At 39.2% G+C, this 12,341-nt stretch overlaps 1 protein-coding gene across 4 annotated transcripts in view; it reads left to right on the forward strand.

Moving 5' to 3' along the window:
* The first annotated feature begins 502 nt into the window (after window positions 1–502).
* Window positions 503–12,341, forward strand: part of LOC138058941 (uncharacterized) — a 12,749-nt gene continuing 910 nt past the window's right edge. The window contains exons 1-5 of one of the 4 annotated variants that reach the window (XM_068904409.1): window positions 503–526; window positions 7,901–7,994; window positions 8,114–8,261; window positions 11,038–11,798; window positions 12,193–12,341. The exon at window positions 12,193–12,341 is cut by the window's right edge and continues 910 nt beyond it. In XM_068904409.1, coding sequence (XP_068760510.1) covers window positions 7,950–7,994; window positions 8,114–8,261; window positions 11,038–11,798; window positions 12,193–12,341 — 1,103 coding nt within the window. In that variant the 5' untranslated portion in view covers window positions 503–526; window positions 7,901–7,949. Of the gene's footprint in view, window positions 527–6,732; window positions 6,880–7,084; window positions 7,242–7,900; window positions 7,995–8,113; window positions 8,262–11,037; window positions 11,799–12,192 lie in introns of those variants that run through there. The other 3 variants (XM_068904405.1, XM_068904406.1, XM_068904407.1) reach the window with 3 other exon arrangements.

Raw genomic sequence — 12,341 nt, forward strand, 5'->3', positions numbered from 1 at the left:
AAAAATTATAAATACAAAAACGAGATTTTAAGGGCCAGTGCCACCCCGGGAGTGCCACTCTATTTTAGTCAAAATTCAAAACACTAAAAGACGTCTTTGCATCAAATGCTGTCACACTTTGAAACACTTGGCCAATGAGAGTGCAGAATGTAATACGATCGCCATCAAGCTATAACGGCCGCAGCCACACATCTAGCTGAACGGATGGGAAGATTATAGAAAGTCGAACATTATTTGGAATTCATCCGCCAAAAATCGCTGTGTGGTCCCGGAGTTGAGCTGATGTGATAGGAAATTTATCTGAGCTTAAGGCTGTGGTATTTTTATGGCGATTCGGACCGTTGCTTCGTCATGCGAGAGCAATTTGTGGGACGAGATCGCCGCGAGTCACCAGCCTTCCATCTCTTTATGAGGGGAAACGACAACTAACGACATAGCAAAAATTCGAAAGCCACAAACCCGTTTAAAACGGACACAAGTTTGCCCTCCGATTGAACAGAAAAGACGAGGACAACCGTATGTAGAGGTAGGCGAACTTTATTTCTACATTTACAGCTTATTTTAGCATTTATAAGCTCAAAGTATGTTTTCCCATACAAAATCTATAAATCGTGTACCGAGCTTGGGCTGCCTGTGACTGAAGCTATTCTTTGTTGTTTGGAGCCAAGGATAGAGGGGGTCAAGTTTGGAGACTTTGTCCTCTTGAAGTCGCCAAAAGCTAAATACGAATAGCTCTTTGTGCCATATTATATTTCGTATCAGGCTCAGTGACTTGTCAGGAATGTTACTTGTATGAGCTAGAGCATTAATTTAGATTTTAACCCAGTTTTGACCTACAAACAGCAAATTTAGCATGATAGTGCTCGCCTATTAACAGGAACAACCGAGGATAAATACAACAACTCCATTTAGTGGTTGAGACGGGACTTGAATCCCAAGATTCCGACGCTATTATTGCTTTGACACTTACGTCGAGGACAGCTTCAAAGCCATTTACGGGGTCATTCACAAGAACTTTCACTAAGGCGTGAAGACAAATTTGAAAGGGAGATAAATAGTTTATTAAGAAAAACGCCTAGCAGTCGGTCAACTGAATTACGTGTTAAATACATCAAATAATAAATGACATAAACATTTGTAAAAATACCAAGATGAATTATACTAATAACTAGGAACAGGTAGTGATTGATTATGAAGTGCGTTCATTGGGAGAACTTTGGAGGTTGGAATCACTACACGATTTATGCAAAGAACGTCTATCGAAAGTATGAAGCTTGTGAAATGTGGCTAAAAATGAAAAGTTTGGATTAAAGAAGTGTTGACGTCACAAAAACTAAGTTTGTGAAAATATGGAATTTGTTGAAATTGTCTGTAAGATTATCACCAGAAAATTTCCCTTGCCAACAACCGGCGTGTTAGCTTGCGTACAAGCGTTTCCGTGGAAGATTTTTAATGTTTTGGCCGCGCGAAAAATGGAACGAGACAAGAAAGAAACGCTTCCTTCTCCTCTCCTCCCCTCACACCTCAATTTTTTTGCGCTCCCTATTCTCGCGCGGCCGAAAAAGAGTTCGCTCCTCGCCCGCTGAAAACGCTTGCTATGCAGGCTACCGGCGTGTTGGTGCAACAAACAATTACGAGGTGCGTGATCGTCATTTGCGCATATGGTGTATCACGTGCGCTTCACAAGGCTCTTGGAAACTCTTTCTAGGAGAACATGCAACGCAGGGTTCTTGTAGCCCAAAATTGACCATTCGAACCTTATAGCGTCTGCTCACTCCTCGTGCTAACATGAATGCACCAATTAGAGACGCTTTTGACTGTTCTTCACGAAAACCAATGAGAAGACAGTTTGTTTGAGGGTTCCCCAGAGCTCTTCTCTCCATCAGTCAAGAGAAGAGCTCTGGGGTCGAGATTGACGTGCGCTTAAAAAGACGAAAACTTGCTGAAGCTCACCCTTGCACAAGATACCCAAGATTAGAAATTGCGCTCTTTGATCTTCTAATGTCAAACGCAAATATGTATATGGTCATGGATAAATATCAAGGATGGTGACATTCAGACTCTACATGCGGTGAACAACAATAAGAGTTTTTTTATCTGTTCCTTCTGCATACAGGGGCGTTGAAGAGACGCTTGCACGCAGGGATCGCGCAGTGGTGAGAGCACTCGACTCCCATATGTGGGTTGAGTTTCTTGGTCGTCTGCTCTGCACGGAGAGGTTTTCTCCGGGTACTCTGCTTTGCCCTCTCCTCAAAACCAACATTTGAGTTGACTGGCGATAATTGTTAATTTCAGTCTACAGTGTCTCCAATTGGTGCACCTGCGCTAGAACGACTAGACACTTAAATAAAGTTCCTTTCCTTAACTGGCTATTTATCTTTTTACAAATCATTGAAATGTGTTGCTTAAACGTGACCTCATTATCCAGAATTTCCAACATTTACAAGTCCTTGAGGTGCCCTGAGGTAAGACGATATTTGCTACTTTCAGTTGCAGAAAAGTAAAAGCTCGGGAAACCTTAAACGGGACTAGAAAGACTTAGCCTGCAGTGCAGGCGTTATTTTTGCGCGGAACGCTACATAAATCAGGTTTTTCGATGCCGCCATCTTGGATTGTGATTAGATGCTTGACCGGGAGATGCTCGACCCCCTTCCCCATTTTTGCACTTAACGCCTACTCCCTCGGAAAATATTTCCTCGCCCCAATCTTCCACAGTTACCAAATCTAAGATGGTGGCCTAATGCGAAAATGTGCACTCGCGCGCCCAAAATACGCCTGCACTGCAGGCTAAGAAAGACTGGGAAATGTTAAATACTGCAAACTTTAAACCACATCAGACTTCATATCGTTTGCGCCCCCGTTGTTATTATTATTATTATTATTATTATTATTATTATTTGTACACATGGGGATAAACGCTTCAGTGACCACTTGCAAAGTTATTAAAGTCCTGAATATTTACTAAGGAGATTTAGGGTTAGAATTATCAAAGCATTAAGCCGGCAATCAGCACGATATTCGGTATTAGTAAACATACGAAAGCCAGACCATTTGAAGCCACTTAGCATAGCGCGATATCGTATTGTGATAACAAGGGATACTTAGGCAGGTAACACGCGAAAGAACCCATGAACGTAGTTGGGTTCGAGTGCTTCCGAACAGGAAGGAACCTAAAACCTTTTCGAAATCCCCGCTTTAGGTTGTCGGAAAATGTGCTTGCGATTCTTAGCTTTGCTTCATGGGAGGATTCACGAGGTCATAGCTTCAGGAGAATTTGGAGAGTGATTTTTTTTTTCCTCTCAAATTCATTGGCTTGCATCTTTGCACGCTATATTACTACCACGTGTTTTGACTTTAATTTCCCGAACCGTTGCTATGATAGCTGTTTGATAAATATAGTATTGTAAAATTTTGAGACGATACTCAACCTAATACAACTAGATCACTTCCATTAAAAGATTGTGACTCTTATGTTTTTTGTGGAACAATTTTCTTGTAAAAGACAGTAAATAAGAATAAATTTTCCCTTAGGGAATGAAAAAAAAGTACTGAATATAGCGACATACACTTTATGCTGTATTAAGAACCCATGAAAACCGTAAGCACTGCAATATGGATTTACCATGTAGTCATAAAAGACTCTTTACGTAACTATTTAATTACTTATTTCTGTATAGAATGAATAAGCTTAAATTTTTACTGTTCAACTGTATTTCAACAGATATTGCAAATAAACGAGTCCCGGTTGTGGAAAAAGTGGAAAGGAAATGCATTTTCTTCCATTTAAGAGGAAACTCCTCCGGACGTCCAATTGTATTTCATCACTACAGAGCTTTGTTTGTACGGGTGCCACGAAGCAAATGGTATATTCCGGTAATGGATTTCAATTGAACGAGAGTAGAGGAATAAGTCTTATTTTACGAAAACTGTTTCAACGCAGGTTGTCCGACGCTTATAGTAACATTTTTTTCTTGCAAAGGAAAGCGCTTTGAACAAGTCTTCCTTTCTAGGCAGGAATCATGCGACTGATAGGATAAATTTTAACAAGTTTAAACGAGTTGAGTATGCCAAGCGACACTAGACGTCATTACAACAATACCTTTTATGAACGAATCGAGAACGAAATGAAGCGACCTATTGTAAAGGAGCTATTTCTGCTTTCCTACCGTTGGTTGGTCTTCTCTCTTTGTTCTCAGTTCACAGTACAACGTGTAGTCGAGCAAATTAGTTAGTAAATGGCTTAGTCGTTGATCAGAATATGATAAAGATCAACCGGAATATGCATTTCTTAAAAGGAGAAACCTCAAATCCAGTCGTAAGTTAATCAATACCGGGGATGAGCAATAAATCTGCTATTGTTCTTTCACAAGGTCTTGGTACTGAGTCAGTCGTCAACGAAAATTTCTGTAATCTCTAGGCCCAGTACGTTCCCAGAGTGAGTTCTCTACAGGGTCCACTGCTTTTGGAAATTTATAAATGCCAAGAAATGGTTGGTAGCCGGACATGGTAATCTGGTACATGTTGACAGTTCTCAGTTGATGCAGAAATACTCAGTTGATTTAGAGGAAATTTGAGAGCCGAGTTTCAGTAACAGCGACGAATACAACGTAATCAAGCTTTGTAGCACCTGTAGAACAAAAGATTCTCAGTAAAGGACAAGGCTTGTGTATTCGTGGTTTGCTTGTGCTTTTCTTGCTTTCAAAATCATAACGTGAGATGACCATATTAAGGGCTTGTCGAGAACTTTGTCTAAAACTAAAGCTCAGGACGGTGAATCATGCCTTGGTTGTTTACCTTCAAGTTTTACAAGTGGAAACCAGTTTGTCCTCACTTTGCTCAAATTTAACTGAGCAAAAGACCCAGAGGGATCATTTAGGTAGGAAATAATCCCTTCATTTCTCTCACGAAAATAAAACCGCCATTTGTTCTAGAGCGGCTTTGCTATTTTCGTTGGTTTAAGTCCCAACTGACTCTCGTTGACAGTGTAAAAACTGGACTGAATAGTGACTTGAATATGAGCAACAGCTTGCTGTCTCTTCGATACCCCATTCACACCGACAAGACATGTTTAATTAAACTGGGTTTAACAAAATGAAACTCAGTCGCAGAAAAATGGACTGGCTTTTACATGAAATTCAGGTGAGTTTCAATACATGCTTTGATCCGTGCTAAATTTGTAGTCGACAAAAATCATTCTCATGATTTAAAAAGAAAACACTTTGAAACCGTGTTTAATTAAAAGTGCTTAAAACATGGTTAAGGTTTGGTGTGAACGAGGCATGATCAAAACGATGATCAAATGATCAAAACGCGAACGCTAGGATCTGGACAACCAACGTCAACGTCGGTTTGTTCGGACACTGACTAAGCTCCGCCAGATGTTATTATGCAAAAACGCAATAAAAGGTAGATGTAGGTCTAGCAGGACTGAAAAGAAAGCAAACAGCGGTTACAAACATTTTCATTTTATAGTATACAAAGCCAGTTGTTGGAACTGTGATTCCTTCTACATCGGTAAGACAAAAAGAAGATTGCATGAAAGGAAGTCCGAACATTTCAAAGCTCTTGCACAAGTCGATCACGCCTCTGCTGTTGCAGACCATACTATTTCTACCGGTCATAACATCAAATGGGACCATTTTGAAATCCTCGCTACTGGAAAGTCTGACTTGCAGTGTAAAATTAAAGAATCGCTATTAATCAGGGACTTAAAACCCTCTCTTAATGAAAACATCGGTAGTGAGAAGCTTTTTCTTTATTAATTTCTTCCGGGGCCCGGTTCTTCGAAAGCCTAACCCAGGATTAGCGTAAACTTTTGTTTCATGTTTTTGTTGAAAGTTTCTTTGATTATTTTTGTTTTACAAGATTGACTTCTTCTAATGTAAAGTTTTGCCGAATATCAGCGTTGAACAGCATTTGGGAGTAGAGAAATAAACTCCTCGGTTAAATTTTTAATCTGGGATTAGCGTTAATCGGCTTTTGAACAACCGGGCCCGGAAGTATCAATTACCGGAAGTTACTATTTTTCTATTTTTGGATTTAATATTTAGCTTCAAAAGAGTTCCTCGTTACGTTTGCCTCTCCCACGCAAGCCCTATGAGTCAAATCTTTCTATTTCTAGAACCCTACGAGTTCTTCGGCTCTGCACGCACTCTTTTGAAAAAAGTTATTGTTAAACGAAGACAAAGGCAAATAGCAAAAACAAAAACAATGCATTCAAATTGTGTAAAATGATGTACAGTATAAATTGATGTAAATGTGAGTCTTATGCTTAAGAGTTGGTTCTAAAAATATAAACGCGAGCCCATCAGTAGGGGCTCCTGCTCCTGCCTCTCAACAACAGGGAGCTTTAGCAACGACGACGGGAACGGCAACGAGAACGTCATGTAAAAACATAAATTCACGTTATTGCGATCACTTCTCAACTATTCCAAGCCTTTTAATATGACAAAGGTGTGGCAGTCCCTCAGGAATGAAACCGTTACGAGCGGCGCTTAATTTAGGGAAGAAAAATGAAAATTTATCTCCAGGTGCTGACGTTCTCCACAACACCTCAAACTTGGTAATTTCACGTTGTTGTTTTGCTGACGACGGCAAAGAAATGGACAAAAGTGAAAAACGCACGTGCAGAGCGTGAGAAGCTATTGTTTTTGCCCACTAAATATGCAAATTTGTGACGTTCTCGTTGACGTCGCCGTTGTCGTTGCTAAAGCTCCCTAACAACAACAACAACAAAGAAGATATACCTGGGGTTCCTGTGCTCGTACGAGCCAATCACCATTTGGAAACCATTACAATGGATTGGAGAGTTTCAGCAAAGAAATGGCACTGGCGTGAATAAGTTTCCTCGTGAAAGCTATCACAATTCTCGGTTTGTGGGTAAATAGAATTTTAATAACTGAAAAAAGAGATGATATTTGTTTATATAACTGCATTACACTAAATAACATAGCTCTCCATTGTAACTTCAAACTTAATCGACAGAATGATATCGAGAAAGAGCAAGTGTTCTAAATAGTGTGACAGGGTTAACGAGTAGCACTGGGCACAGCTGATTTAGGCCGGTTGACCTCGCGATTTCTTTTACCTGGTTGTGTTGAGCCTCTATTTCTTTTAGTGCGTTTTTGAACGCATAACAAAATTTAACGTAACATACAGTACTTGAAAGTACTGTATGTTACGTTAAATTATGTTATGCGACTAAAAATCTTTAAAGGAAAGCGGACTCAAATCAGACAAAGGTTTGCACAGTCCAGTACAGTAATCAGAATTCTTTCCACCGGGTTTGCGGTGCATTTCGTAATTGTGTAGAATCCCAACTTACAACCAAACTGTCAATTGCTGCCTTTCGCTTCTGTGATCAAAATTTCAAAAAATGAGTCCAATTTTTCATAGGGGACTTAGCCCAGATACTCATGCCAATCGATTGCATGTGGCAGTGACCGAGTTGAGAGCTTAGAGTATCATGTTATTGCACATGTTGTAGCCATAAGGAATGCAATCATTTATGAGCCAATCAGAAGTGATGTTATAACGCATGAGAAAAATTTACACATACATGTACAAATTTCTCGATTATTCAACAATCACTGATGAGCTAATTGGGCTGAACAAAATTTTCACGCTTACGTGTAAATCTCTCACACAAATTATAACGTTGCTTTTGATTGGCTTTTAAATGGTGACTTTTGCTACAGCTAGAACATGTGCATTGCCGTGATACTATTTCTTTAAGGTACTTTGGTCACTAAGCACATTTTGCTTTTCACCATTTGTATAATTTAAATTAAATTTCCTGTTCCTGTAATGTATCATAATGTTGATATATTTTTGTAAATAGTGCAAAATAATAATAAATCTTAATCTAATTTTAAAATTTGCACATTCTTTTTGTCTGCAGCCTGTGACATTGCTATCACACAGCTGTCTTTTAGTCTTCTGCAGGAATAATGAAGAAGAGAAAAGGAGACAACATAATTGTCAGGAAAGAACAGGTAAAGAAAATCATGAAATGTGTGTACCTAAGTTTGAAAAGAGGATGTATTTGACATAAATAATATATTTTTTATTCAAGATTTAGTCTCAATTGTTTCCTTTTTTTTTTTCAAAACAGATGAGCTCCTCAGCTGAACCAGATGAAAAAGAGAAACAGACAAGTGGAAGCTGGTGGGGAATATTAAAATATTCCTTATTGTTGTTAGTTCCTGGTTTCCTTAATCATGCAGCATTGTACCGTGAAGGAGATTTATTACGGCCACTTGGTAATGACTTTGCTTTTCTATGATCAGTGGGGTTACCGTATCTTGTTTTTGAATAACCTTATGTGTTAGTAACAGATGGACAAGCAAAATTTTTTGATATTTGTGTTTTTGTCTTTGGAGAAGAGCTTTGAAATACATTGTATAAATAATAATAAAATAGAAATAGAAATACCAGAAATTTAATGATATTTAACCCATTGACTCCTAGAGAGGCACCCTTTGATGAGTGAAATTGTCTTGAGTTAGACAGAATAAAAGTCTTACTCTTTAGAGGCAATGGGTTAAGGGTGGAATAATTAACAATTATCTCCATTAATATTTCCATGAGTGCGCATTGGATATTCATATAGCCAACGAGGTCCAGTGGGCTAATAACCTCATATCCAATAAGCACTAATGGAATATATAGTATATCCTTCACAATTAGAACATAATTTAAGGTAGAATTGGTGATTCAGAATTGGTGATGCAAGAAGTGGAAAAAATCGCTCTCAACACGTCAAATGTCAAACCACGGTGGTGGAAACGATACGTGGATGATTCGAGTGCTTGTTTGAAGACTAAAGACATCCAAGTTTTCCACTACCATCTCAACTCGATTAACCCAAACATACAGTTTACGGTGGAACTTCCATCAGTCTCATCTCAAAACCACCAAACAATTGCATTTCTTGACACACGCAGCACAGTAGAAAGATCGGGAAACATTACTGTTAGCGTAGAGCAAACATGCGGTTGTTAAATGCCTGATAGATCGCGCAGAAACCATCCCATCCAATGACACAGAAAAAGATTGAGAACAACAACAAGTCATTAATGACTTAAAAATTTTTCACGTTGCCATGTTACCACCAATAGCGTAGCTCCTACTCTACTATAAAAACTACACGTAACCCATAATCCCTCGATTCGCTCTGACGAAGGGCTAACGCTCGAAACGTCAGCTTTTAGAATCTCTGTACGGTGGTCAATTTACATTATCAACTCCGTTGATAAACCAAATTTTTGTATACTTCTTCCCCACTGACGCAGCACCACAGTTTCTTTAGAAACTACCCCTTCATTTAAAAATTAATGGTTATACAGATAAATTCATTGAGAAATGTCGCGCCCCCAGACCACCGGCTGCAATCCAAATACAGGATACAGATACGCGGCCAAAAACTTTTGCTACCTTGCCATACGTAAAGGGCGTTTCAGAACAAGTCAGAAATGTGCTTAACAAAGCGAACATAAAAACTGCTTTCAAGCCTATAGAAACACTCGCCCATTATTTTAGGAAACCAAAGGATCGCCCAAAGAAACGAAAACAAAAGGCATTGTGTACAAGATTAAATGTCGATCGTGTGATTTCACATACATTGGGGAAACAAAGAGATCATGGAATTCACGTGGCGGGGAGCATAAACCAGGAACTAATAATAACATAGAGTCAGCAATAAAAGATCACGCCGAAACCACTGACCATGACATTGACACTGGCTATGTGGAAATTCTAGAAAAGAATGTCAATAATTGGCACAAAAGAATCTTTTTGGAATCATGGCACTCCACAATAGACAAAAATGCGGTGAACGAGCGGAAGCCATTCCCTTCTGTCTATAAGACATTATTGAAGCCCTAGGGGCTCTCGAACAGCATATTTTAGTTACTCTGGCGAAGACCGCAGTTGCAGTCGAAAATTCAGTTTTTAATAATTTTTATCTAGATCAGTTTCAACGTTTTTATAAACACCTTTTATCATATAATGGATACTGATCGCCCATCAAGTATTTAAGGTAAACATGTATTTGTGTTGTTGTTACAGGATCTTTATCTGCAAAATTATCAACAGCGAGAATTACATGTACGAGCTTTTGAACTTCACACTTTCATACCAATATTGAATATGTTTATGCCAAACTTTGTGGCTTTCTTTGTAGCTTCCGGGATGGCATTGTTGAAAACTTGCTGTATTTCTGAGGGAGACACTTCTCCAAACCTGTTGTTTTTAGCCACTTTCCCAGGGCAAAACTTAAACTTTGCGGCAAAATTTTTTTGACACACTGACACTTGGCGCACTGCTTTCCAAAACGTCAGCTATTTAACAACTATTCACCGAAGTGGAGGTGGCTAGCGGTGGATATATAAATATCCAACGCCAGCCACCGACACTGAGGTGAATAGTTGTTTTAGTATATACTAAAACAGTGAGATAATATACAGCACAAAAAATTAATTTGGATGTTTTCTTCACTTGTCACGGATGCAAATCGGGATGCCTTTTTTACCTGAGTTGCTCGGAGGTAAATGGCACAGGATATTTGGAGTTTGACAAGCCAATCAGCACCCGCGTTCAACGCTATCCACTGTTTTAGTATATAAATAACAATTATTCCATGAGCCCGAGTTGGATATGAAGTGATAAAATAACCAACAAGCGCGTAGGGCGAGTTGGTTATGATCACTTCATATCCAACTAGGGCGAATGGAATAATTGTTTTAGTAAATTCTCAAACCGCATTTTGCCGCCGATTTTTATTTCCACAATTTTACAAAGCGTCCGGAAAGAGCATCTTGGCGCACTATTTTCTATATGATGTAAAACTTCGACTATTGCCGCATAGTTGGAGTTTTTTTAGCCAATCAAAAGCTAGAAATGCAATAGTCGGAGCTGAAAATTTACTAATTGCGGATAATCGGAATTGGGCGAGCCAGTCAGAAAGCTAGAAATGCAATGACCGGAGATTGAGTATATGCTAGTAATTTTATCATGATCTCATTATTTCTTTTGCAGGTGAACTTTATGACATTGGTTGGAAGCAGAAACTTTTCATGAGTTGCTCTGGGTTTGGTCCCCCTACCATCATTCTTGATGCACCCACAGGGCAATCATCTGATGCCTGGACTCTAATAGAACCTGAAATTGCCAAGTTGTGTCGTGTATGTCTTTATGATAGAGCTGGACTAGGCTTTAGTGACAGACCTCTAGTAAACTGGTCGGAACCACAGCAGGTGAAAAAAGGCAAGTTGTCAACAAGTGAGAGAATGGTTGAGGACTTTCATCGTCTCTTTACGTTAAGCTCTGATCAGCCTCGTCCCTTTATCCTTGTTGGCTCAGAACTAGGAGCAGTGAATGCAAGATTTTACACTCAACTGTTTGCAAATGATGTTTCTAGTCTTGTGTTGATAAATCCGCTTGTGGAGGGAATGTTCAGTGAAGAGTGGACAAAACTGTGGCTCGAGCGTTATGTGTCTTCCCAGCAAGCGCTTCAATTTTCTGCTGCCACAGGATTCACCAGAATGGCATTAATTCTCGGTTTGATGAAGGTACCCATGCAGCACAAGCAAATTTCATCAAATGTCACCTTGCGGCAAAAGCATCTGATGTGCAAACCGGGTCATCTCAGTGCAGCGGTTGATGAGTTCTTCTTCGTGAATGAAAGCTTAGTTCAAATGAAGATGGTGCAGAAATTGAAGCCTTTCCCACAGTCAGTTGACATTACAGTCATTAGCAGCGATTTGTTTGATGAAAAGCTGAGCAGGGAATTAAGCCAGGTGAGGCAATCAAAGAATAGCCTGAAATAATACTTGGATTTTGCCTCTAGCTTGTTACATTATTGAATGACTGAAACCTGTGTTTTGGCACATGTATTTTGGGGGCACAAACTTATCAGTTTTGTGTTATATAGTTGTTCTGATTAGTACTATCCTATTTTGAATGGTGGGATGATAATATTATTATTACGGATTATTATGGCCTTGTAAATTTTTTTGAAAGACCAGCTTTCTAATACAAGCAGGTCGTAGTTTCATTTTGGCCTGTCAGCGTGGAAATTCCCGGGACTTTCAAGAAACAGGAAATTTATTACTACGTGTATTACTATAGAATATCCTCTGCTTACTCATTGTCATTATCATTAATGGTTCAAACTGTCCTTTCTTGTCGTAGGTTTGGTCTGCAGCTCAAGACCATATTTCAAATGTCTTGCATCCTGGAAGTGAAAGAATTAACCTTTCAGGAACTGCACAGTTAGCACTCTTGCAGCATCATGATACTATTGTGAACACTATTAAAAGACATGTTGTTAAGTGGAAGAA

This window comes from Montipora capricornis, chromosome 8 (genome assembly GCF_036669925.1).
Source record: "Montipora capricornis isolate CH-2021 chromosome 8, ASM3666992v2, whole genome shotgun sequence".
NCBI classification, from domain to species: Eukaryota; Metazoa; Cnidaria; class Anthozoa; order Scleractinia; family Acroporidae; genus Montipora; species Montipora capricornis.